General features: G+C 46.0%; 1 protein-coding gene across 1 annotated transcript in view; it reads left to right on the top strand.

Moving 5' to 3' along the window:
- Window positions 1-27,373, top strand: part of Slc25a13 (solute carrier family 25 member 13) — a 181,139-nt gene that overhangs the window by 45,061 nt on the left and 108,705 nt on the right. Inside the window, exon 4 of the mRNA XM_041675748.1 lies at window positions 23,288-23,403. Coding sequence (XP_041531682.1) covers window positions 23,288-23,403 — 116 coding nt within the window. The remainder of the gene's footprint in view (window positions 1-23,287; window positions 23,404-27,373) is intronic.

The raw sequence follows: 27,373 nt of genomic DNA, 5'->3' as shown, positions 1-27,373 counted from the left end.
GTACTCAGTGAGAGCAGACTTGGGGAGTGTCAGGTACCCTGGTGTCCGTGATGGGGCCCAATGTAGAGGCTACCTCCTTATCAGCCCCCACCCCCCACTTTATTGTTCTCAGCCCTGGGCCAGCACTCCCGCCTGAGGATTGTAGGGTGTCAGAAAAGGTAGAGAACAAGGGCCACGTGGCTGGTGCAAAGTATGCTGTTCCTTTCCCATGTTCACCGCTTCCTTCTTAGTGACGAAAAATATAGCCTTTTAAATCCTTCCCAGGGCGAAGGAGGATATAATAGTGTTGATGATAAAATCATTTTTATATACCTGTTTTCACTTTGTGAGGCTGTGGTGAAGAAATGCAGGCCTTGGCCACACGCTGGGAGTTAATGAGGTTTACAATTGGCAGTGTTTAAAGAGAGTTAGGTAATGTATTTAAACATCAGCTGTTCACAGGCTGGGCTGCTCACGTCTCGGAGTCGGGAGTCGTCCCATTCAGCAGAGGAGACCTTTCTGTCTAATGACGGTGGACAGGCATTTCAGGCAAACACCTGAAATTTATAATCTGCAGAATTAAGCAAAGGCATCTTTTTAATTAAAAAAAAAAGCCTTGATAATAATCATCACCAGTCAAACCGAGGAGCTTAAATGTTCTTCGTAGTCATCAGACTCCCAAATTAATCTACCAAAACAAAAGGCCTCATTAAGAGCTCTCATTGAATCAGCGTTATCTTCTTTCTCTTTCTGTGGATGTCTGATTAACCCCCTTTATTTTTGCATTACTCACTCCATGTTTAATATTTGATGTCTGAAATCATAGGGGTGCATGCAATGTGGTGGCTAGACGCTGTCTACAAGGAGTAAATTAAAAAGGATTTTTAAAAAGGTTGGTGGTATTATGTTGCTGATGCATTTAAAAATCTTTAGGAATGTCAGATGCCGGGCTCTTATTTTTCTTTTTAATTCCAGAAAGGGTTGATTAATGACTAGGTACTGATTTCACATCTCATTCATATGTACCTACTGCTCCCCCCCCTTCTCCTCTTTCTCACCCGAGCCCTCTTTGGGAGAGTTTTTCTGGAGGGGCAGGGTAAGAAATGGCCATGGCTAGAGGGGAAAGGGAGGTCATAGGAGGCTCTTTTGCACACGGACTGCTAACGGATGGGCAGGACTCTTTGGAGAGCCGAGCAAATCCATCATGGAGGTAGGAAAGCAAAGTCATTTTGGTCTAGATGAGGAGATTGGCTTCTTGTAAGAACATGGAGAGTTCTAGAACAAGTGTGGCCAGCGGACCCTGGAAGCCCAACGGTCTTTTCAAGAGTCTAGGTGGTGAGAACTGTTCCTGTACAAAGGAGGACGTGCAGCACATACCTCGGTGGTGCTGAGCAGGCATCTCTGAGACAGAGGAGGCTGAAATGGCCCCAGCTTCATGCGGAAACCTGACCCCACAGCTACGAATCTAAAAGGCGGGGCCTTGGAGAAGTGGTTACACAGGCTGTGTCTCCTGGATGGGATTAGTGATTTTTTATGGAGACTTGAAGGAACCTGTTCACGCCTCCCACCATCTAGGGAAAACAGAAGGTACTGTCTGTGCGGAACAGGTCTCCACCAGACACTAAATCTACTGGCGTCTCTTGATCTGCGGAATTGTCAGCCAAACCTTTGTTCGTGAGTTTGTTCTAGCAGGCTGCGTGGAGCAAGACAGATGGCAAGGCACCGAGTTGCCTGTCTCGCTATTACACTGGAGCAGCAGCGACGGCGGTGTTTTCACTCTGGAGCAGCAGCGACGGCGGTGTTTTCCCTCTGGAACAGCAGCGACGGCGGTGTCGCTGAAGGATGAAAGTTACTGACTTTTCGCAAGGTCTTGAACGTTCATTGAGCAACTAAGTGGGGACATACACATAAGAACTTAATACACTTATGCATTAAGGTTGAGGGAAAATGATCAGTTTTGAGTTAATAGCTGAATTAATATTTTCCTCAAGAATGAATTATTTTATAATAATTAAATTTTTCATATGACAATTTCTGGATAGTAAAGACTTTCCTAGTGTTACTGGTGATAACATTAATGAAAGTAGCCTTTTAAATATGGTATGAAATGTCCCCAATGTTCAGAAGATCCACATAACCTAGGGGACAGTATTTCTAGTTCCAGCTGGATAAAGGGTCTGCTCAAGCGGAACTACACTGGGTGTCAAGGCAACAGCGGGAAAGATCCACACAGCTTCCACTTCCACGCCGCCACGAATGCCCAAGAAATAGCTGCTTGTTAGTGTTGCCATTGATGTACAGCAGAGAACAATATCTCAGTTTCCTGAAAGGACCATTACAACCCTACTTTCTCTTTGCATTGTGAATGTGTATGAGCCTTCAACCAGAAGAGCGTATCACCACAGTGGTTTTTCACTGAGATGTTAAAGGAACTTTCAGAATTAAATGTGCTTTTTTTCACTTGTGCCTTTGTTTAAAAACGGAATTTTTCTTTCTTTTTTTTTCCCATTTTTTTATTGAGAAAAGGAGAAAAAAAAACAAGTTTCCACCTCCTCCCAGCCTCCCATTTCCCTCCCCCTCCTCCCACCCTTCTCCCCCACTCCTCTTCCCCTCCCTCTCCAGTCCAAAGAGCAGTCAGGGTTCCCTGCCCTGTGGTAAGTCCTAGGTCCTCCCCTCTCCGTCCATTTCTAGGAAGGTGAACATCCAAACTGGCTAGGCTCCCACAAAGCCAGCACATTAAGTAGGATCAAAACCCCGTGCCATTGTCCTTGGCTTCTCATCAGCCCTCATTGTTCGCCATGCTCAGAGAGTCCAGTTTTATCCCATGCTTTTTCAGTCACAGTCCAGCTGGCCTTGGTGAGCTCCCAATAGATCAGCTCCACTGTCTCAGTGGGTGGGTGGACCCCTCGTGGTCCCGACTTCTTTGCTCATGTTCTCCCTCCTTCTGCTCCTCATTGGGACCTTGGGAACTCAGTCCAATGCTTCAGTGTGGGTCTCTGTCTCTATCTCCATCCATCACCAGATGAAGGTTCTATGGTGATATGCAAGATATTCGTCAGTATTGCTATAGGATAGGGTCATTTCAGGTTCCCTATCCTCAGCTGCCCAAGGAACTAACTGGGGACCTTGGCTTGGGCATCTGGGAGCCACTCTAGGTTCAAGTCTCTTGCCAACTCTAAGGTGGCTCCCTTAACTAAAAATTGTGCCTCCGTGCTCCCCTATAAAAAAAAAGATATATTAAAAAAAAGATATATTAATATATCTTTTTTTTTTTAAAAAATGTGTAGCCCAGGCTGGCCTCGAACTCGTGATCCTCCTGCCTCTGCCTCCTTCAGCAAATCGTACCGGCGTGCGCCACCACAACCGGCCAGAATTTTTCTTTCTTTCTCTTTCTTTCTTTCTTTCTTTCTTTCTTTCTTCTTTTCTTCTTCCTTCCTTTCCTTTTTCCTTTCTCTTTCTTTCTTTCTTTCTTTCTTTCTTTCTTTCTTCTTTTCTTTCTTCCTTCCTTCCTTTCCTTTTTCCTTTCTCTCTTTCTTTCTTTCTTTCTTTCTTTCTTTCTTTCTTTTGGAGACAAGGTTTCTAATACTCTTAGCTGTTCTGGAGCTCTGTTTGTAAGATCCACATGCTTCTGCCTCTCGAGTGCTGGGATTAAAGGGATTAAAGGTGTGTGCGACTACCACCCGGGCAAAAACATAGATATTTTTCAAACAAAATGTTTATATTACCATGTAATACAGCTGTTATCAACCTCTGGGTCAGGGGTAATGTAACATCGTTAGAAAATACAAGTACACATTAATACATAACAGTAGCAAAATGACAGTTATGAAGTAGCAATGGAAGTAATTTTATGGTTGACGTCATCACAACATGAGGATGTACTAACAGGGCCGCAGCATTAAGAAGGTTGAGAAGCCCTGATGCAATAAATTTCTTCTTCCTCCTCTTCTTTAAAGTTTCTTTGAGAAAGGGTTTTCCTGTGTATCCTTGGCTGTCCCGGAACTTACTCCGTAGACCAGGCTGGCCTTGAATGTACAGAGATCCACCTGGCATCCGCCGCCACTGCCCTTCATGGATTTCCTTTTTTAATGGATTAATATACACACTTAAACCTCTCAGTTTTAATTTCTAATAGTATGGTAGAGATGATCTATATAAATAAAAGCTAACTGGGGTCCAAGCAATTTCTAGACTGCTAAGGTGTCCCAGAACCCACAGGTTTGATGATTGCTGGCTAGGAAAAAATGGAAAGGAAGGTAGAGAGAGACAGGAATGCTGGGCTGGAGAGAGACAGGAATGCTGGGCTGGAGAGAGACAGGAATGCTGGGCTGGAGAGAGACAGGGATGCTGGGCTGGAGATTGCTGATGAGGTGTAGAACGACGTTTACTCACGTCATTGATTATTTTTCTCTTTCCTGGAAACAGATGAGTGAGTGGGTGGGCGGGGTCGAATTGCTGTGTCCAGAGAGAATGAAACAGTAGAGTCGTCTGGACTAGGATGTGTGGATGAGGGACAGCAAGACTGCACAGAACCCACCCGAGCGTCCACCTGGGCATCATCCTAAAACCGAACCAAAGATCCCTTACTATATGTACTAGCTGCCGTTTTCATCACTGTGATGGAAGCAGCTTAAGAGAGGAAGGATTTATTTGGGTTTGTGTTTCAGGAGACTGCGTCTATTTGGCAGCGAGGGCATGGTAACTGGGCACGTCTGTGGTAGTGCCGTCTGTGGGGACAGCGAGGGCATGGTGACTGGGCATACGTCTGTGGTAGTGCCGTCTGCGGGGGCAGCGAGGGTATGGTAACTGGGCACATCTGTGGTAGTGCCGTCTGCGGGGACAGCGAGGGCATGGTGACTGGGCACGTCTGTGGTAGTGCCGTCTGTGGGGACAGCGAGGGCATGGTGACTGGGCATACGTCTGTGGTAGTGCCGTCTGTGGGGACAGCGAGGGCATGGTGACTGGGCATACGTCTGTGGTAGTGCCGTCTGCGGGGGCAGTGAGGGTATGGTAACTGGGTACGTCTGTGGTAGTGCCATCTGCGGGGGCAGCAAGGGCATGATAACTGGGCATGTCTGGGGGGCAGCGAGGATATGGTAACTGGGCACGTCTATGGTAGTGCCGTCTGCTGGGCACGGCACGTCTGTGGTAGTGCTGTCTGCAGGGGCAGCGAGGGCATTGTAACTGGGCACGTCTGTGGTAGTGCCGTCTGCGGGGGCAGCGAGGGCATGGTAACTGGGCATGTCTGTGGTAGTGCCGTCTGCGGGGGCAGGAGCTCTAGGCTCAGCTTGTTCAGAAGTTGATGGAACAAGATCAAAAGTGGATGCCACCTTCGAGGCTTGCCGAGTGACTCACTTAAGCTTGGTAGTTTGTCCACAATCCCAGAAGGTTCTATGACCTCCCAAGCCAGCACCACCAGCTGGTGACCAAGTGTAAATACACAAATCTATGGGAAATAGTCCACCTTCAAAAAACACAGTAGGACTGGGTGATTTTCTTACATGTCAGCTGCTCCAGCCCAGGCATGGATAAGAAAGGTTAGGTGTAGCAAGGCATGAGGTCTGGGCCATGAAGATTCTAGAGTAGGAGGCAGTCCATTCAGGTATGGGACTCACAGGGACAATTAGATTGTAGAATATACTTATTTCCTGTTTTTTGGGGGGGGGGGTGCGGGGAGGTGCCTAGTGCTGGGCACTGAACTCTGGGCCTTGTGGATGTTAAGCAAACACTCTATCATTGACCGATACTCCCAGTTAGATTTTTTTTGGGGGGGGGGATAGAGACAAAGAGAGGACGGTGAAGTCAGAGCAATGAGAGGCAATGCAAAGGTGTCAGTTTCATGAATTGCATTATTCAATGTGGATGGAAGCTGCTGAAATTGGGGTATAAGGGGAGAGAGGAGGAAAACTGAGACAATGGCCCCAAAGCAAGAAGTAGAAATTGAGACAAGGATTGGTCCTGTTGAAAGCCTAGTTCTGACCGGGAGTGAACGGCTAGAAGGGGTGGGGAAGAGCTCCCAGCCAAAGGGAAGTTAATGTAAATGGGAGGCCTTGGTGTGTGAAGCACTTGAGATTTAAAGAATCAGTAATATATTGCTACTCTTTCGATTTGAAGGATAAAAATAGTAAACGTTGAAGATTCAGGTAGGAGTGGAGTTGGAGACAATGCCAGCTTAGCACCTAAAAGGATGGGTGGGAAGGGAGCTGAGCATGGTGAGGTCAGAAGACAGAATGGGTGCCAAGTGGCGCTGTGCAGTGGGAACATTACTCTGGACCACGTGTAATTAAATCTCAACACAAAATTCGCAAAGAAAGGGAGTGCAACCACTGTTGTATAAAGTGAAGCACCAATCTCTTTCTCTACCATTGTGCGTATGGGAAGAACAGGCTGTGACAGTTACTTAGTTAAAGCAGTCTTCACCTGAGCTGTGAGGGTTTCCTGAAACAGAGCTGCTCTGGTTTGCATGCCCCCCAAGGCTCCTGTTGGAAATGCCTTCCCAAGGCAGCAGCATTGAGGGTTGGGCTCTTGACACGCGGAGCTGTCAGTGGGCTAGTGATTGCGGGAGAGTGCTCTGTGTAAAACCCGTGTGGCTGGCCTTCTTCTCGTCCTCATTGGTGTGATGGATGCTGCAAGAAACCTTTAACAGATGGTGGGGCTTTGACCCAGCCCCCACCCCCAGCACTGTGAGGAAGTGTCCACCTGCTGTTTGTAGATGATCAGGCTAGAGCAGAGCCCGTGCTAGAGAGGAAACACTGGGGATTTAGTGCTTACTGACTTTCCCTCTGGTAAGCGGGTCACTTCCAGAATGCGCTGCAATGCGCTGCGCACGTCAAGTAAGCTGTTGAGAGTAAGGTTTGAACCGCAATCTAATCGAAAAGTTTGCCTTGCCACGTCGTGGAGGTGGTGGCGCACGCCTTTAATCCCAGCACTCGGGAGACAGAGGCAGGCAGATCTCTGTGAGTTCGAGTCCAGCCTGGTCTACAAAGCGAGTTTCAGGACAGCCAGGACTGTTATATAGAGAAACCGTGTCTCAGAAAAAAACAAACAAACAAAAAAAAAACAAACCCTTTAGGGTCATCAGTTTGGAGTGAAAAAGGCAAGAGTTGGGCGATCTTCCTGCCCCAGCCGCCCACCCGGTGAGGTTTCAGGAGTCTAGCCCCTCCCATCCCCGAGCCCAGCCTCTAATCTTTTCCTGAGCAGTTTTATGGAGACTTCTCTGGGACGTGGGTTAGTATTAACTCTGAATGACTCACACCCTTTCCAGTGAGTGGTAGGGTGAGTTTCAGTTCATGCTAATATTCCTAATTTACAAATAAATTAAACTGATGAAATTAAATTTAAATTATTTTTATTTCTTTGGTTTTTCTGTGTTTTTTTTTTTTCATTGAAAGTCCTAGTTGTCAGCAGCATTCCCAGAACTGCATCTTTGTTTTATGCAGATGCTCAACGTAACAACACTTATATCGTTTCTAACAGTTAGATAGTGAATGAAGATTGAGGTTTCTTTCCAGCTGTTTGTGCTTAGATTGTATTCCACAAAATAGATGCAGTTAAGAGATTGCGCCCTAGAGTGTTTGAGTAACTCGTTGCTCTGTGTGGTTTGGCCACTGACTTGATATACGGTTAGGTTCATTTGTTTCAGTTTGTTTTCAATTTTTAGGCATTGCTTTTTTTTCTCTCTCTTTTTTGCCCTTGGACCTAATTGCATTTTGCATATGTAAAACATATGTTCCCGAAGTCCAGGCTGTAACAGGAGAGAGGTCTGCTGTGAAGCCTGACTCCTGTCTCTCCTTTGCGCCTTCTTCTGTGGAGTTGCTCTTTCTCCCTCTACAAAACATTTCTCTTCCTCAGTGAGGGAATTGATATTAATATTCGTGTTCAAGTTGGCTTCTTATTCATATGGAACAGACAGAGAGTAAGTGCTTTCTCCCCCCGCATACCCATGCCACACTTCACACCACACACAGACATCACACACAGACATCACACACACATACACACAGCCACACTAATACCACAGCCCCAACCACATGTACACATACGCACACACCACACACACACACACACACCACCATACACTACCCACACCGCATACATACACACCACATAAACACACACCACAGCCCCCCACACCACATATACACATACACTCATACACCACACCCTCCCCCCATCACACCCTCCCACACATATAGACACCCCACACCACACCCACCCACACCCACACACACTTTCTCTCTCTCTCTCTGGAGAGAGTGCTTATATGCTTACGTGCATATGTGTTAGGTTCTCCACAGAAAGAGTTAGTAGTTCCATGCTTACTATAAGGAGTCAGCTCCCCGTTATGGTAGCTGAGCCATCCCACGTCTTGCCCGTGTGCTAGCTGGAGACCGAGGAAAGCCGTGATGTTGTGGTAATTTACCTTCTGAGGCTTGTGAGCTCTTGGAATAGCTCTCAGACTGGGACTGGGGAGATGGTGCAGTCAGGAAAGTGCCTGCCACACAAGCTTGAGGCACTAATGATATGTAATCCTAGCGCCCACGTGAAAAAATGATGACGTGGTACTGTGTGCCTGTAGTCCCAACACTGGAAATGCAGAGACAAGGGTTCTGCAGCTTGCTGGGCACCTAGTCTAGCTGAATCAGTAAGCTCCTGAGAGACCCTGTCTCTGGAGAAGGATGGAGGAGGACACCCAATATCCTCTGACTTTTACCCCTGTATGAACATTAGCACACAAATATATAAATGCAGATGTTCTCTCTCTCTTTCTCTCTCTCTCTTTCTCTCTCTCTCTCTCTCTCTCTCTCTCTCTCTCTCACACACGCACACACACACACACACACACACACTCAATCTTGGTGAATCCATGTTCCAGCTCAAGTGTTCAGCTAAGAGCCCATGGTCTTCTCTTTTGCCCTCAAGTGTTTGTTCCATTCAAGCCCTTGGTGATTGGATAATGCCCACCATATTGGGAAGCAAGTCCATCTAGGAAAATGCTAATCTTATCATGAAAATCCCCGCATAGATGTACTGCAAAGCAGTGTTTCGTCTTGGCTCTCCGAATGCTAATCAAGTTGACATACAAAATAAAGAGTTAGAGAGGACTGGACACAGCATGACAGGTACTAATTGCCTTCAGAATTGTTCCCATATTCCCGTTTGCTCACCAAATGCTTCTTAGACTTCTTTTGATGTTACTGTTACTTTTACTGGTGTAACATGCATATGTACATACACACATACATACATACACACACATGCACAAGACTTCTGATAACTCCTTCCACCAGGCATGGTGACTCTTTCTCATAGAAAAGCATCCCTAATGGGAGGAACACTGGCTGCTGACATAGCACATGCATCTTACTGAGTTTCTTAAATTGGGTGAGACCTTAGGCCAGTGGCCTGCACTCCCGGAGCCTGCTTTGTCACTGAGGAAATGGTGTTACATCTTGCTTGGTGTTACATGCTTGATGTTGCTCCCAGGGGCATGTGGAGGTCCAGGTAGCTTCCACCTAAGTTGCCCCACGAACAGCCTCTGCTGACTCCACCCACTGCCCTGCCCTCCAGCTTCTGCCTTGGGTTTTTCTGGACCTCTCATCTAAAGAGGTGTCTGTTCTGGCCCTTGCAATTAATTTCTTTGCTCGTTCATCCTTCTGCCGCTCTCCTCAGGTTTCTCTTGCTGTGGGACTGAATTTGCCCTTGTTGAGTCTGCAGCAATCTCCAATGATAATATTAGCCCTCAGGCCAGCACAGTCGCTCCTTCGCGCCTCCGACAGTACTTTCCGTCTTTTCTCTCCACACTGCATCGGCCTGATCTTCAGTCTCACTGTCTGCCCCATCTGGACTCCTTTTCTGGGTCTTCTGCATCTCTCTGGGTTTCACTAGTATTTTCTGGCTCTTCATTTCCTGTGCCATATCTTAGATACTCAAAACTTAGGTATTCTTCCGTCTTCAGTGCCTTTCCCTCCACTGAAGTATCATTCTCTTTTGTTCCCAGCACCCCTGCAAGGGAACGGACGCGGAAGCACTTTGAAGGTGTTCAGAGTCTTGGCCTTCACCAACTCATCCCTTCTGGTCCCTGATCTGTGGCATGAGTTTGCCTAGTTTGTGCCTTCTACAGAAGAGTTAAGAAAGCGCAGCTGTGTCCCTCTCCTCGGTGCACATCATTCCTCAGGCTAATTTAGAATTAGTTTTTAGATTCACTAAAAAAATATAGATTTTCACTTCAGAAACAAACTAGCCAAGCCTTGTAAGAACCTGAGGGATGGCTGAAACTGCAGTTCAAGATTTCTGATCTGTTTGCCTGCTTCAGTGTTTTATGTATTTATTTTTGAAGACAGGAAGTGAAAAGCCACTAACCTTAGAGATGAAAGAGGAAAGGTTGAAGTTTCTCTTCTGCAGTAATTGTATCTGGAGAGAGAGTTTTCAGAGTCCTGTAGTTTAATTTGCTTTGCAGAGATAGGAAGTGCTCTCAACACCTTGCAGTTCCAACGGTGACCCCTGCCACAGCCTCTCAGCACCGTAGTTGCCACTTTAGGTAAGTGTGTGTCGTCACAAGGCTTTAGAGACAGGTTGGTAGTGCGGGGTAGGGTGTGCACACAGCACCAGATGGCCAGACCCAGGTTTAGATAGGCATAATAAATTCTTGTGAGGATTTGAATGAAAGTCTACATTCAAGGGTAGTCCCTATTGTAACAGGGAGATTCTCATTATACTTTGTTAAGATTCTTTGTACAACAAAATGTAATTTTATATAAAAAATTCTCTTTTTTGGGGGGAGACTTTTGCCAGTTTTATGCAAATTTTGTTCATATAAAATTTTAGTCTTTATGAGGTGTGGTGTGTGTCCCCATCAGCAGAAACGCCTTTATCCTGGCAGCGCTTTCTGTTGAGTTGTTTCCAAGTGGACTGGACAGTACTGGTGGTGCTGTTTCACCAGCCTCTGCCTTCCCTTTCTAGGAGGTGAGGTTTTCTTTCTCTGTACTGGGGAGAGTAAGAAAATATCAAGGAGTAGCAGTGCCACTCAGGGATTCTCTTTCTCTGTGTCCTCTAAAGCAACAGTGAGCCTTTGGAGGCTCTTTACAGTGCAACGCCAGAAAAGCTCGCGGCTGTGGGTGGGATGAGAGCTCAAGTTTATGTGCAAATCATGATATGTCCCAAAGCAGCATCGCTCTGTGATTTGGGAGGGGTAGGCCTATTGGAAGAGGTGTGTTTGTAATTTGAGGCAGTTTACAGAAGTAACTGCTTCTTTGTACTCAGATGCTTGTTTGTGGTGGTATAGGGTAAAGGTCTGACATATGGGGTGGCTACTACTGTTGATTCTGGCATTTTCTAGAACACCCTGCACAAACCAGTTATTTCTGTAATTGAAACTACATGATACTTCATTCAGTTTTGAGTATTTAAATTATTTTAGCTATAAATTAGTTTGGTTATGGTAATGATTGCAGAATGTGCATGCATGTAAACATATGTTGTATGCCCCAGTGCATGCAATGTTTGGGGGTCAGTTGTACCCCAGTACATTTAGAAACATGTTTAAGATAATGAATGCGTGTAGCGTCTCATGCTTTCTGTTTGCTTCCTATGTACCTTCTTTACGTTTCTTTTGTTGCTGAAAGCCAGTGCATTCTCTCCCTCATTCCTGTTAGAAACAAATGTAACACTTTCGATAGGAGTAGTTTTTGCAGCAAGGAGTAAAATTGCAAACACTTCACCCTCTGTTTGCATGTGATGTTATGACCATTTGATGAGAAGTATTGTCCCTGAAATTCAGTCTGAATTTTCATTTGACCAGAAATTTGTGCAAATTCAATTTAGGATCAACATGTGGGCACTTTTTTCCTGTTCTTATATACAGAAAATCATAATCTATTTTAAGCTTATTGTAACTGATGGAACACTTGTTTACACGGGTAAAATGACTCTAAGCAAGTTGTGTATTGAAGTTCATGTTAATGTTTGCTATTTAATGACACCTAATGATATTCAATGAAGGGTTATGCTGAACTGGAGAGAAAATGTGTTACCCAGGCAACTGCCTCTGGCAGACTAGAGATTCAGGCATATGGCTCTATAGTACACATTATTTCAGCATCTTTAAGCATAAAGAACCACACATGTAATTGACTGTAAAAAATTACTGCTCGGTTACTGTATTGTATGGTCACAATAGAAGTAAATGAATACGTCATTGTTGTTGGAACAAGTCTGTTGGGAATCACTCGAGACTCTACTATTTAAGAAGCTAAAATACAATAAGAAGAAAATAGCTGGTTTAATTAACATGTAAAAATTGGGTTAATTTGAATTCAGCTGGCACAGCAGAGATTAATGTTCGCTGGGGACTTGGGGTGCTGTTCTGGTTAAAGATCGTGTACTTTTATATCTTTTTGTCCGCACCATGAACCACTTTATGTTCCTCAAACTGACAGGGGCTTTTCCTGTCTTTTATGTTTTGCTTTGCCTCGGATTTATATTACGTTCACACCAAGAGAGATTTTGGTGTACTTTTATCCCAAACCTAGGAATTATAATTGAATGAAATAAAATGCTGAAATATTTGTAACTAATTAAAGATGCTTCTCATGGGACATCAGTCTAACCTGATTTCATGTATTTAAACATTATTTCAGTTGATGCTTATTATTTATTTATACTTTCTAAAGCAGAGTGATTTAATAAAAATTCACCATTGGTAGATGAAAAAAATAGCCTCGTTGCCCTTGTCACTTTGTGTGTGTGCCATTGTGTAGAGACCTTTTATTTGTTTTCGAATATTATTTGAATTATTATTACTTAGGTTCAGAGATTCAGAAAAACCCACCGAGGACAGCAGTGTCTTCCAATAAAAATCATTCTGCCTATTTGTGATTTTCTTTAAATGCAAAGACACAAGTAATTATCTTTTACTGGAAGTCTACATGTTGAAAAAAATTCCTCATCCGCAGCCAACTTAGGGTCTCAGGTACTCTATGAGCTTTCCAACTCTAAGCCCAGGGAACTGCCGTCTGATGAACAAGGGGTTTGCAGTGTGTGCCCTGCTACTGCTTGGTCTCTGTGCACTTAAAATAACTGATTATTCCGAGTTAATCTCGATAAAGTAACAAGCCACGTTGTGGGGACCATTCGCCCATATACAGTGGTCCTGGGAAGCTTGATGAATCCCTGGTTTCCCACTGGAGCCTTCCTTTCCTTATTGTATTGTTTTTCCCTCATGACAAATGAAAGTCCCTCTCATTATTTTCGCCCTTCATTGCCTGCCCACTCCTTCTGGAGCAAGGCAAGACAAGAACCCGCGGTTGGAGAATCACCAATCTTAGTAGCCACTTAGAGCTGGCTGACAGATTGTTCACCTGCTGGCTTTTCAGTCAGTGATTGCTTTTCTGTGGTTTAATCTCCCCATTATCCTTCATTTGCCCTTTTAATAAAGTCGAAGCCTTCTCTTCCAGTCTTAACTAAAGAAGAAGGAGAGATGCAGGAAGCTGAGCTTTTTTGTGTATTTTTTTTTAAGCTGCTGTTAACGTAAATCATTATCCCAACAGGCTGTACAGGTACTTTTCTTCTTTAGTGTCTTTTTAAAAGACAATATTAAAATTAAAATGAGTGGGTGATTCATAGCGAGGTCTTTTTTTTCCTCCCTGTTTAAGCTCAGTACATTTCTCCTTAAAAAATCTTTGGTAATCTTCAAATATTAATGATGGAATAGACATAGAAAATGTTTGTGATAAATGTTTATCAGTCTGTTCTCAGTATTTGTAAATGTATGGAATTAGAGTAATGTAATATATGATAAAGTGAGTTTTTAAAAAACATTTTGAGATTTTTATTTTGTGCATATGAATGTTTGCCTGCATGTGTGTATATATGCACCATGTGCATGCCTGCGGAGGCCAGAGGAGGCTGCTAAGCCAGCATCTCTCCAGCCCCCAATTACCAGGCTTTATAAATGATATTTTCTACCATTAATATCTATTTATCTAGACTGTGATGACTGAACTTAATTGTCTCTAGCTTAGGAAGCTTATGGTATTCTTTTCTAGGATAAAACTGGCCACAAATCAGAATCCTTTTATACCTCAAAGTCTGAATGGTACAATGTTGGGGGTGTGGCTCGGGCATGGACACAGATTTTCCCAGGATCACTGGGCTTCATTACCTGACAGGGAAAGAAAGAGCAGAGGGAGGAAATGACGTCATTTAGTGTTAGCTGACTGTGGGTACCGGAGAGCCAGGAGAGAAATGTTGGTGTAAGTGCTTGATACCGCTGACGTGGAAGAGAATGTTGAAGGTACAGGAATGCCACCCCCTGGTTGACACCGTCAGCCCGAGGAGCTTGAGAGCCATGTGGAGTGTGCGGTAAGGCTGTGGGCACATCGGTAGCGTTGGCAATGTGGCTCACAGTTCTGAAAGCTTGTTTATTTATCTCCCTTTGCCAATATGGAGGCAGTGATATATGCAGAGGTGGTATTTATAGACCAAATTCATGATAACAACACAATAATTCATCAATAAAAATATTTAACAGCTTTTTAAAGCCAGGCAGTAGCCTGCCTCTTTGAATGGCATGTAATCTGCCAGCTTTCATTGGAGTCAGGAAATTTAAACAGACCCTCGGCAAGCACTCTGGTGAGGTTCGAACCCTAGTAGAGCTATGGTTTTGCAGGGGCCTTCAGATGGATGAGGGCAAGCCCGTGTTGGAACCAGGAGGGCGTGGGGAGATTGCCTGCGGCCTGAGGACCCCACATGGGAGAGAAGATTTAAGAAGAAAGGCGAGAGAGACAGATCCCTCGTGGACTAGGAAAGGGGTCACTGCACAGCTAGTGACTATTTCCACCTCACTCCTGCTGGCTTAAAACCAAACAGCTCGTTGTCTCTTCTTGGAGTGACTTTTCAACGGTTACTGTGAATTTTCATAATCAGGACCGGGAGGCCTCTGCAAGCTCTCTGACCGTCAGCTAGCCTGTTACATAAGGGTGTTTATGTGTGAGCTCCCTTGACATCTGCCTGAAGGGCATTTCACATCCTTGGTGACCTGAGGGCTTAATCAGTCTTCTGACTACTCTGTTCCTGAGACCACAGGCCTCCAGGTATGATCCAGCGGAGATAGGGCCCTTAGCTGTGACTTCTAGGAGAGGCTCGCTCCTTCAGACTGTCTTCTAGCAAACTGATCCCGAATGTGGCCATGTGTTCTCTGCTGCAATGGGCTGTGTTGTACTGTCGTCTCAAGGGGTCTTTAATTCTGTCCAGATATACCACTCCCCTGTCCAGTGATGCTTCTTTCACGTACACAGGGACAAAACTCTTCGTATGGCCCTGCCAATCTTCCCTTTAGCTACCAGCTGTCTTATCTTTTTCTTTTTTTAATAACATAACTCTGTATTGATTCTTTGGGAATGTCATATCATGCACACCAATCCCACTCACCGCTCAGTCCCTTCATAGCCGCCCCTCACTCCCGTAGCATCCCTCCAAAGGAAACCCCCACAAAACAATACAAAACCCCCCACCTTGCTCCTCCATGTTTCCAGCACCTCTTGATCCATCCTTGTCACGCTGGGTGCTGCGGTGTGTTACACCTGCGGTCCGATCAGCCGCATCCATCATTGCAGTGAGTCACGGGTCTGGTTCAAGGCCTCTGGCACACCATCATTCCTGGACCCTCACCGAAACTCCTCTCGGACATCCTGCTGTAGCCCCAAGTGAGAGAGGTTCTGTGGTTATCGTCCCTTCACACACTCAAGCAGGGCGTAGATGGCGTAGATGTTAGAGTGGCCAAACCAAGGCCCAGGATGTGGGGTGCTGGGTGGTAGCTGAGCTGATCGCTGATCTCTTTAGGCTACTGGGACACCCGCCCGTGTTACACCCGCCCCCCCCCCCCCCCCCCCTTGTCAGGCAGGGGTAGAGTCAGTTCTCCTAGGCGCATGTCACTGGGGCCAGCTCTGGGGGGTAGGGGGCAGTGCAGCTCTCCTGATGCAGTGCCCACTGAGGGGCAGGGCCATCTGTCTCACTGTCAATCTCCACAGGACAGAAGCACACTGTGTTCAGGACCCTCATCAGACCGATGAAGAAGAGTTTCCAGGCCTCAGTGCGGGGCCTTGTTCTTTGCATTCTATTCTCTGGGTCTGGAACAATCTTTCCATTTGTTTGTGCTAACTGGGTTACTCTTCCACTAACGAGTGGTTCCCTGAGGACCCTTAATTTAGTCACCTATGTCTAGGACTGTGTGTAGCTCAGCGTATGAGCGCCATACCTGTGCAGCGCCTTGTTTGCCAGGCATCCAGAAGGGAACAGACAGAACTGGGAAAGCAGAAAGATGTTGAAGTTACAGAGTTCCTAGCTCTTTCCCGGGGATTGCAGAGCCAGATTCCCATTACTGCTGCTGCTTCCTCTCCTCCTCCTCTTCCTCAGTACTTGAGCTTGGGTGGTCTTGGAACTCTGTTCCTAGAGTTAGATTTTACTGTTTCACTTTTATCTCTGCTACTAATCCTTGGCTTCTGTTGCAACACACGGAAGGGGGTAATAAGAAAAAGTTATTTTTGGGAAGCACTCTTGTGGTTAGGAACTGGAGTAAAGTGGTAATTGGATTTTGATATGGTGCATTGTCTACACTCAAACTTCCCCAGGTATGAGCAGATCAGAGCCGCGTGCAGCTGTGTAAATTCTCACAACCACAGAACTGGCCAGGAGATAGGAGCCAGGTGAAGATGAAAGGACCACATGGGGTCTCAGCCTCTGCAGGGTGGGAATGAGCCCCAGCAGGGAGGAGACAAGAGCCCCAGTTACCCATCTTGTGTAATGGAAGTTCCTGCCACTCTCACCAAGCATTTGTTTCTTTTTTCAGTTTCGTCTTCCCCTCGCCCCCTCATTCAGTCCTTCTGCCCTTATCAAGCCTTGCTTGGACTTTTGCTATTTTGTTTTGTATGAATTTCAATTTATTTCTTGTTTCAGAGACAGCATGGTTCATGTGTCATTGGAAAATTAGAAAATATCAGGAAGAGAAAATATTAAATTTAATGACAGAGATATCTATACTTAACCATTTTGATATGCATGGTTCAGACTTTGTGGTTATATAAATATTTTTGCCCACTTTTAGCAAAATGGAGTTACTTTTTAGTTTTGTTATTTTGATCGTTTTTAATTTTGGGATACTTTTATTATAGCTGTTCTAGGGTGTGTGTAGGTGTGAGTGCGTGTTTCGAGTACAGAGAATAAACCGTAAGAATCTCTCCTTTCTCCGTGTTGGTCTCGGGGATAAAACTCACTTCCTCAGGCAGGGTAGCAAACCCATTTAACCCGCTGAGCCCTCTCACCAGTCCTGGTTTTTGGAAATACTGAAAGTCCCCTGTGGTTCAGGCCGAGATCCTCCCGCCTCTGCCTCCCAAGTGCTGAGATGGCAGGCGTGTACCAGCAGGCTCTGCTAACAGAATCAGTTACTACATAGTTTAAGTGAGGTTTTTTTTTGGCTTAATCCCACGGGTTTTTGTTTTTCCTGTAACATTTTTGGTGGTTAGGTGGTATTGCATATATACATGTTTCCTTTAATAAACCAATCACATATTGTATAGTGAAGCTGTTTTTTAGGTTTTGACTAGTGTCATGAGTGTTCTGTGAACATTCCTGGAAGCAAAAGCTTGAAAAAATTCATTAACTTTTCTCCTAGGAGAAATTCCTAGAAGTGGGTTTGTGGTGTCAAAGAATGTGCTGCATAATTTTATGTGAACTGGCACAGGCTAAAGTCATTTGAGAGAAGAGAACCACAATTAAGAAAATGCCTTTGTAAGTTTGGGATGTTTTCTAAATTAGTGTTTGATGAGGGAGGGCCCAGCAATTGTGAAAGGCACCTTCTCTGGGCTGGTGGTCCGGGGTTCTGTAAGAAAGCAGATTGGGGAAGCCATGATGATCAAGCCAGTAAGCCACACCCCTCCATGGCCTCTGCATCAGCTCCTGCCTTCAGGTTCCTGCCCCGTTTGAGTTCCTGTCCTGACTTCAGTGATGAACAGTGATATGGGAGTGTAAACCAAATGAACAAGAGCTAGTTCCAGGACAGCTAGGGTTGTTACACAGAGAAACCCTGTCTTGGAAAAAAAAAGAAAGAAAGAAACGAGAACTTGGAGCTAGAGAGATGGCTCAGTGGTAAAGAGCCCTGGATGCACTTCCAGAGGACCAGGGTTCAATTCTCAGCATCCATATGGCAGCTCAAGACTCTGTAACTCCAGGAGTTTTCCAACACCCTCACACAGACAAAACACCAATGCACATAGAATAAAAGTAAATTATTTCTTTAAAAGAGAAAGAAATGAGTGCTTGGTACTAGCCACTCGTCTTTGTCACCTAGGCCGTTCTGGTTCTTCTCTGATTCCTACCAGCACATCCTTGCACACCCAGTCTCTTCCCTTTCGGCTCTTGCCCCTTCTGAAGAATACACGGACCGCTTCAGTAGACCTGTCAGGCCTTTGCTATGCCCGTGGATGTCCTCGCACCCCAGCCAGCTGGTTCCTCTGTGTCTCTTCCCCTAGGCCTTCCTTCTTTGGTGCCTGGTTTGTTGCTGCTCCTCTGGCCTGCCACTCTCTAGTGTTTTTAACACTCTCCTGCGCCTAGTTCACAGAGAAGGAAGCCTAGAAGCCATGCTGCAGTTCCTCAGCCACTTCGCAGCTTTCTGTATCACCCACCTCAGCCCTGCTGCGGGGCTTGTCCCACCGTCCTTCCCACCTCAGCCCTGCTGCGGGGCTTGTCCCACCGTCCTTCCCACCTCAGCCCTGCTGCGGGGCTTGTCCCACCGTCCTTCCCACCTCAGCCCTGCTGCAGGGCTGGTCTCACCGTCCTTCCCACTTCAGCCCTGCTGCAGGGCTGGTCTCACCATCCTTCCCACTTCAGCCCTGCTGCAGGGCTGGTCTCACCATCCTTCCCACTTCAGCCCTGATGCAGGGCTGGTCTCACTGTCCTTCCCACCTCAGCCCTGCTGCGGGGCTGGTCCCACCGTCCTTCCCACCTCAGCCCTGCTGCAGGGCTGGTCTCACCGTCCTTCCCACTTCAGCCCTGCTGCGGGGCTTGTCCCACCGTCCTTCCCACCTCAGCCCTGCTGCAGGGCTGGTCTCACCGTCCTTCCCACCTCAGCCCTGCTGCGGGGCTTGTCCCACCGTCCTTCCCACCTCAGCCCTGCTGCGGGGCTGGTCCCACCGTCCTTCCCACCTCAGCCCTGCTGCAGGGCTGGTCTCACCGTCCTTCCCACTTCAGCCCTGCTGCAGGGCTGGTCTCACCATCCTTCCCACTTCAGCCCTGATGCAGGGCTGGTCTCACTGTCCTTCCCACCTCAGCCCTGCTGTGGGGCTGGTCTCACCGTCGCTCCCACCTCAGCCCTGCTGTGGGGCTGGTCTCACCGTCCCTTCACAGGAGACTGATCTCATGTCCACTCCATCATCTTCCTTCCGACTTCAGCAAGTTTTTCTGTCTCATCCCTCAATATAACAGTAATCTTTCTTTGTGGATTTACTGACCTGTCTCTAGGTCTGATGTTATTGCCCACGTTTCTCCTAAAGTGTAGCTCTCTCTCTCTATTCTCTTATATTACTAAGAGCTGTCTCTTGCAAAGTTGGCGTTGTCCAGAAGACCAAAAGTTGTTATATTTGCGCTTGGTAGGCCGCCATCTAGTATCTGTTCTGTGACACAGTGTCTACTTTCTCATAAACTGTAATAGTGCTTTTGTTGGTTTGTTTTTCCAGGTCAGGGTTTCTCTGTGTAACACTGGCTATCCTGGAAATCACTTTGTAGATCAGGTTGGCCTTAAATGCACAGAAATCTGCCTGCCTCTGCCTCCCAAGTCCTGGGATTAAAGGTGTGTGTTATACTGCCTAGTGTAACAATGTATTTTACTTTCTGTCTTTTAGCAAGTGTTAACTAAACAGAAATGGTGCTTTGTTCAGACAAGTTCATATGTGCTCCGTTTTTTTTAAAATTATTTTTTTTAAAGATTTATTTATTTTTGTGATTGTATGTGTATTAATGTTTTGCATGCATGTATGTACACTATGTGAGTTCCTGGTGCCCACGAGGTCAGAAGAGGCATCGGCTCCCCTGGGACTGAAGTCACAGGCAATTGTGAGGTGCTGTGTGAGTGCTGAGAATCAACTTTGTCTTCTACAAGAGCGACAAGTCATCCTAACCACTGAGCCAACTCGCTCACTCTATGCAACCATTTTGATCCTGGCTCCTCTTTTGCTGAGCGTTTTATTTCGCCGTGTCTGGGCTGTTTCACCCGAACTTGGAGGTGCTGTAAAATCACCACTGTTATAAATGGGTCAAAAGAACAATGACTATGGAGTTCTGGAAAATCCAAATGGCGTGCTAGAAAGAAGTTCTAGTCATTTAGATACATAGTCTCCCTTAGTCTGTGAGCCACATCATGACACGTGACTTGGGTGTTTGCTTCCACCTTTGTTGGCTGCAAACGAGCATTGACATAGAATGCCTCTCCTTACCTGCTTGGCATGCAGTTCATCAGACATGTGTGATTATTTCTAAGGCGCATCTAACACAGTGAAAGAAGCTTCGGCAGTTGGGGGTGGTGGAAAAGGCAGCAGTGAGTTCACCAGCCAGGTTTGAACTTGATGCAACTTGTATCCTTCCTTGTAACACGTTAATACCCATTAAACCTGTAAAGTAAGGTTGAAGCAGTGTTGATACAAAAATATAGATGTTTGTGGAAACCATGCTGTAAGTGAGTATAGTACTATGTAATTATTCCCATGGCCTTCCAGTCAGATTACCTTGAAAATCCAGAATGATCTTGATGAACAATAGAACATTATGATTTCATGGTTCCTCCGTATACCTCCTACGTAGAGGTATAATGCTTGTATCTAATAGGATTACCAAATTACATACCTTTTTGGTATTAGTAATGTGCCTAAAATACCAGTCTTCACTGGCCAGTTATGGTTTTGAAATGAACCTTTTATATCCATACGGAGTCTTCAGGTTTCTCGTCATTCTGAAAAAGTCAAGATGCTCTTTTTATTGAATTTTAAGTCTTGTTCAGTCCACAAAACAAGAGCTTCTTTCTGTACCCCACACAGCGTGGTTCTTTTAGCTAGCCTGATGCCTTTGCAGGTTGATTTAACCCCATACTCGCTGTCTCAGCACATAGCACCTTCTGCTGCCCACTAGTCTTCCTCTAGTGAGCGGGACAAGCCGGGCTGCTGGTGCCTGCCCGGCAGGACGGCATGACAGCGAGGCCCAGAGCAGTGACAATGAGGGGCCCAGAGCAGTGACAATGTGGAAGCAGCCAGAAACAGTTGCCCCGGTTCCCTGTGGTTCTTCGGGAGGGATGGGCCAGTTGGTGAGTTCCTCAAACTATAACATTCTTGGGAAGATGACCGGAAGTGAGTATCACAGCTTGGTCCCAGTCCCAGTAACTCTTCTGTAACTCCCACCCAGGTCTTTGTTTCCAATCTGGGCTTCTATATTAGTGTCCTCCGGTGCTGCAACAAAATAACAAAAAAAGCACATGTCTTTAAAAGTTTCTGAGATTGAGTCCCGTCTGCTTCCCTTCTCATCCCCCTTTCCCTGGTCTGTCCCAGTGAGGCCTGGAGCAGAGGATGAGGCATTCTGGGCAGGTATCCTTTTGAAGTACTTGTTCCTGAATGTTTGTGCCTTCTGCAGGACATACTTCGGAAGGTGAGTGGTAGGGAGATTCTGGATGGAGCAACCTCTTGAGTTTTTCTTTCTTTGTAGCGATTATTGTGGTCAGGTGGCACTCTGGGAAACAGCTAAGTGTACTTTGTAGCCCTGTATACAAACGTGATCTCTCCTAGGAAGTTTCAGAGGAAGTAAGTGTTCTGTGAAGTGGAAGGGAATACTCCTACTTTCTTCCCTTATCCCCTTCAGAGACTTGGACTTTCCCAGTACATTAGAGGAATATTTGGGCTTTTATAATAAAACTTATTGGGGAAAGACCTTTGTTCCTAGAAAGTCTTTTTATGGACCTCTTTCCTCTTGTCAAGTCATGGCGTCCTGACCTTTCATGCTCGTCCTGTAGCACAGATTTGATTGTGTTGTGACATTCCTCAGAAATTGTCACTCTCACTCACTCCTTTATTTTCCAAGAATCGCACGGTCCCTTTCTTGCCTTTAAAACGACCTCTGGTCCTCCAGCATACTGTTCTCTTCTGTGTACGTCAGTGTCCACTGCAATTGCCATTTCATTGTACATACCCCAACTTTGCTGGTCCCCTTTCTGCCTCAGGTTCCTTCATGTCTTCTTGTACAGTTGAGTTTTACTTCTTTTTTAGTGCCCAGTTCTGGCTTCAGTTTGCCCACAAAGCTTTCCTTATAATTTTTTTATTTATATTTATTTATTATGTATACAATATTCTGTCTGTGTGTATGTCTGCAGGCCAGAAGAGGGCACCAGACCTCATTACAGATGGCTGTGAGCCACCATGTGGTTGCCGGGAATTGAACTCAGGACCTTTGGAAGAGCAGGCAGTGCTCTTAACCACTGAGCCATCTCTCCAGCCCCCTTATAATTTTTTTTTTAATGAGTCAGTGTGTGCGCATGTGTGACCATGCACATACACACATGAATACAGAGGCCAAAAGAGGGCACTGGATTCACTGGAGCTAGAGTTAAAGACCATTGTGAGCCACCCGCTGTGGGTGCTGGGAACTGAACTCACTGGAAGAGAAGCAAGCTTTTTTAACTGCCGTGCTTTCGCCCAGGGAGGGTCCTCCCCTTCTAACTCTGCTCTCATTGTATTTGTCCCTTCATTTGGATTTATCTTTTCTGTGTACTGTCCCCAGACTAGTGCTAACTGTTTTTTGGGAACCAGAAGTTTCCCGAGTCTCACTATGGGCCTGATCTAGCTGAAGTTCCCTCTGTAGCATCCCTACTTCTGTGTGGTCAGGAGCCGCCGGTAACGAATGGGTATTCAGAGTCAGCTGCATGTGCTGTGTAAGGCTGTTAATAGCGAGCAGGTCTATTTCTCTGTTGCCATCGCTCTAAAGTATCCGAGCTTTAATTCCAGAACCCCGCAATGTGTGAGGGAAGACTGAGATCTCAGGTGTGGAGGAGACAGAAATCACAGTGCAATTAGCATCTGCCCACGTGCTCCGCCCCACCCACCTTCACTTCTGTACACCATTGCCTCGCTGGGTGTGTGAGCAAATGCTAAGTGCTGATCTACTAATTTGGAATTTGCAGTTTGATAATGGCATCCGATTGCTACTTCAGTGTTTGGTTGTGTGGTTTTATTTTGTATGGTTTTATTTTCTAACTTTGTCTATTTTTTTTTTTTTATTGCAGGTTAATATCCTTCCAAGAATTTGTAGCATTCGAATCTGTTCTGTGTGCTCCCGATGCCCTGTTTATGGTGGCTTTCCAGCTGTTTGACAAAACCGGCAAAGGAGAGGTTACTTTTGGTAAGGAACACAGTGGTGGGAGCATTTCTTTGTTTTAGAAATGAAAGGGACCAATACACACTTTTTAAAAACATTTTTTATTTTATTGAAAATACATTTATTTCCTCACATAAATATTCTGATTGTGGTTTCCCTTCCCTCTTCTCCTTCAATTCCCCCTACTTCCCCTCCCATCCGATCCACCCCTTTTCTATCTCATTAACAAACAGATTTGTAAGGGATAATAATATCACATCATAAAACAAAAAAAAAAAATGACACCTCTAGTTGGACCAAAAACAACAACAACAAAAAACAGAAAAAAGGGGTCCAAGAGAAGGCACAGGAAGCAGACTAACTTGTTTACAAACTCAGTAATCCCATAAAACACTAAGCTATAAGCCATAATATATCCATTAAGAACCTGGTGCAAACCTACTAAGGCCCTGTGCCTACTGCCCAGTCTCTGTGAGTTCATATGAGTTTTGCTTATGTTGAGAGAGAGGGCCTTGTTTTCCTGGTGCCCTCCATGGCCTCTGCCTCATACACCTTTTCCTCTAGGTTCCCTGAGACCTGATGGGAGGGGTTTGATGGAGACATCTTATGTAGGGCTAAGTGTTCTGTCTGGCTCTGGGTCTCTGTGCTTGCTCCCGTCTGCTGCAGGAGGAAGCTTCTGATGATGGCTGAACAAGGCACTGATCATGAGTAGAGCAGAATGTCATGGAGTCATTTCAGCTTTCTTTTCATTGCTACTTTTTCTTTCTTTCTTTCTTTCTTTCTTTCTTTCTGTCTTTCTTTCAGAACAGTAGTATTTAATTTTGCCCTAGGTCCTTGGGCTATCTATCGGTTTCATCTTGTGCAGTGGGCCTAAATCAGGCTCTGTGCCACCATTGCCCTAGCATCTCTTGCAGGCAGGTCACCATCGTAGATCAAAGAATTTGTGGCTGGGTTGACGCACGCACATTCTCTTAAGTTAGCATGCCCCTTTAAACAGTGGTCCACTGGGATCTGTAGCTCACACGTCTTCCTCTCCGCAGAGGAAGGACTCTGCTCTGACGTAGCTTTAATACTTTAGTTTCCAGGTGGGCAGCAGTGGCCAGGAGTCCTGGCACAGTCACAGGTGACACCTAGAACGATCTTGTATCCGCTTTCCTCTCTGAGCTATGCGTTCCTCTGCGGGGGTGATGATCAGCCTTCCACCACCAGATGTTCCCACACACCCAGTGCTTATTGTGGTCACCTGTCCTCGCAGGACAGGTTGCTGGTGTGGAATGGTCCTGTGTACCGTGGGCTTCGAACTGGTCCTCCCCAGCTCCTGCGCTTCCCAGTGGCTGCGTTTTCAGTTTTAAAAGATGAATGCATCTTCATCAGTGTTCACTGCAAAGCCGTAGCAGATCTCCCAAGTTTAGAAGTTGAAGGCCTGGAGGTGCTGAGACTGGAGTGCTCTTTAAAGTTCTTAGCTAATGAAGTTCCGGAAAGTTCTATGAGTGCCACGGACTGAGATTTCTGGGCACCTGCTACCCCCTTGCCTAGATAGAAGCTTGGGGCCTGTTGATCATGTGGATTGCACTTTAGGGAAAATGGCTGATGTAACCGTGTGTGTTTTCTTGTTGCTGTGACCACATAGCTAACAAAAGGCAACCTAAGAGAGAAAGCACTGATTTTTGCTTACGGTTTGAGGTGCACGTCTATCTAGGGAAGGCGCTGAGGCAGGAGTGTGAGGCAGGAGCGTGAGGCAGGAGCGTGAGGCAGGAGCGTGAGGCAGCTCGTCACTTTGTGTCCACAATCAGGAAGCAGGGAGCTGACTTCAGGGTTCCACTCATTCTCTCCTTTCTATTCGGTCTGAGACGCCAGGTGGAATTGTGCCACGCACATTCAAGGTGGGTCACCCCCTTCTCAGATAAATCGTTCTGGAAACACCCTCATGATACATCCAGAAGAGTGTGTCCACGTGATTCTAAAGGCAATCAAGTTTTTATGAAGGTTAATCATCACAGTTCCCATTTTAAATGTTGATTCTGTTTCTGATTTTGGGGTGTGCCTTGTTTTGGTGTTTTGTGGGAAGGGCACAGATGAGGGACAAATACAGACGATGTCACACAGTGCAGGTTTTCAACCAAGCATAGTTCACCACCTCAGCTTTGCTGTCTTGTCCCTGTGCACAGTTTCTTATCAGAAGTGGAGCTAAAAATGCCATAGGTGAGTTGGTTTATTGTACTGGCCTTTTGCTCTGCATCTGTCCCTCCACGCTTGTTTGTTCTGGCAGTGCTATCCAGGCCCCCAGCAACTGTGTCCACACAGCTTCTGGCAGAGCAGCCCCAAAAAGGCACCGTGTGAGTCTTCAGTGAGCCCGTGAGCACAAGCTCAGGGTAGCATGGAGCCACTGGGAGTTGGTTTAATGACCTTGTTATGGCAGTGTTACTTTCTGGGTTCCACACAGTGGGTTGCCTCTTCTGCTTCCTTTGCTCTTCAAGTTTGAGTAGAAATGGGAGGAAGCTGGGTTGGGGTGAAGAAAGTAAAGAGTGAACTCCTTGATACACAACACTCTTTTAGTCAAAGGGACTAGGGATATTGGTGGCAACAGCCATGCTGGTGGAGGAAGCGCACAGTATCAGTTACTTTTCTTGGCTGAAAGTTAAGGAGGGGAGAGTTATTCTGGCTTACAGTTACAGGAGCTACAGTCTCCAGCAGGAAACACGCGGTGCAGGAGTCTGATGTGGCTGGGTATACTGCACACCGTCAGAGGCAGGGAACCGAAAGGAAGTAAGGTCTGTCCTGATGACATCCATCCCCCAGTGAGGCTCTACCTCCTACAGTTTCTGTCAACCTTCAGAACCCACTGCTAACTGGAGACCAGGTCTTAGGAAACACAAGCCTGTGAGGGAGACTTCACATTATCAAGAGACCCCGACGCTCCCAGCACAGGGGAGGTGTTAGGACAGGAGAAGCTGGGCGGACATACAAGAGTCACCCATGACCTTGGAAAGGATGTGTGAGGATGGTGGGTGGGTGGGTGATTTTAGCTTTCTGAACATTATCTATAAAGCAGACGCAGTGCCTCCTCTTTCCAGACCACATGAAAAACATCACCACATATGGGCGCTATGTGAAAAGTAAAGGTCTTTATAAAAATGGTAATATTAAAGCAATTGCCTGAGTAACCCCCCCCCCCCCCCCCCGCCTTGTCTTAGTTACTTTTCTGTTGCTGTGATAAGGCACCATGATCAAGGTACTTTATAGAAGAAAGAGTTTAATTTGGGGCTTATGGGCTCATAGGTTAGAGTCCATGATGATGACATCTCAAGGTCATGGTGGTAGGAACAACTGAGAATTGATATATTAATCCCTAAGAAGGAGGTTGTGGTGGGGAACAGACAGAGACAGACTGACAGACATTCTGGAATGGCTCCAGCCTTTTGAAAACTCAAACACACATTCTCTAACAAGACCATACTTCTCGTCCTTCTAAAATAGTTCCACCAGCTGCAGAGCGAATATTCATATGAATGAGCCCCTGGGGACCGCTGTCATTCAAACCATGATATTTGTCTATTTTTTTCTTAGTCTTTGGGAAATCCTTTGACACAGTAGTGTTACCATAACCCATCTGCGGTGTGCTGAGCACTGTCCGTCTCTCGGGCCGGGTGAGATAGACAATCCCAATTCTGGGGTGTTCACACTTTATTTATGTCATCAGCTGCCTGTGACTGGTGCAGAATGCACAGCCCCTCCACCACTACCCTGCCCTTACATAATTCACATCACCTGTATCATCACTTAAATACGGTGACATGTTCAATGCATGTCCTGTGTGCATTTATGATAAATCTGTTAGGAGCTCCCATACCGATCTCATTAAAATATGGCCTGGGTCGTCTGAGCCATTAACCCCAGATGATTCCAGCGAAGAGAAGCGCCCAATCCTAAGGGATCCAGATAACCTTTGAACTGCAGATTAATACCAAGGGGCTAACATTTCTCGTGGGATAGG

Source organism: Microtus oregoni, unplaced genomic scaffold (genome assembly GCF_018167655.1).
Source record: "Microtus oregoni isolate MIOR12 unplaced genomic scaffold, Mior012 000026F_ref0000081, whole genome shotgun sequence".
NCBI classification, from domain to species: Eukaryota; Metazoa; Chordata; class Mammalia; order Rodentia; family Cricetidae; genus Microtus; species Microtus oregoni.
This window is presented reverse-complemented; position numbering and strand designations above follow the sequence as displayed.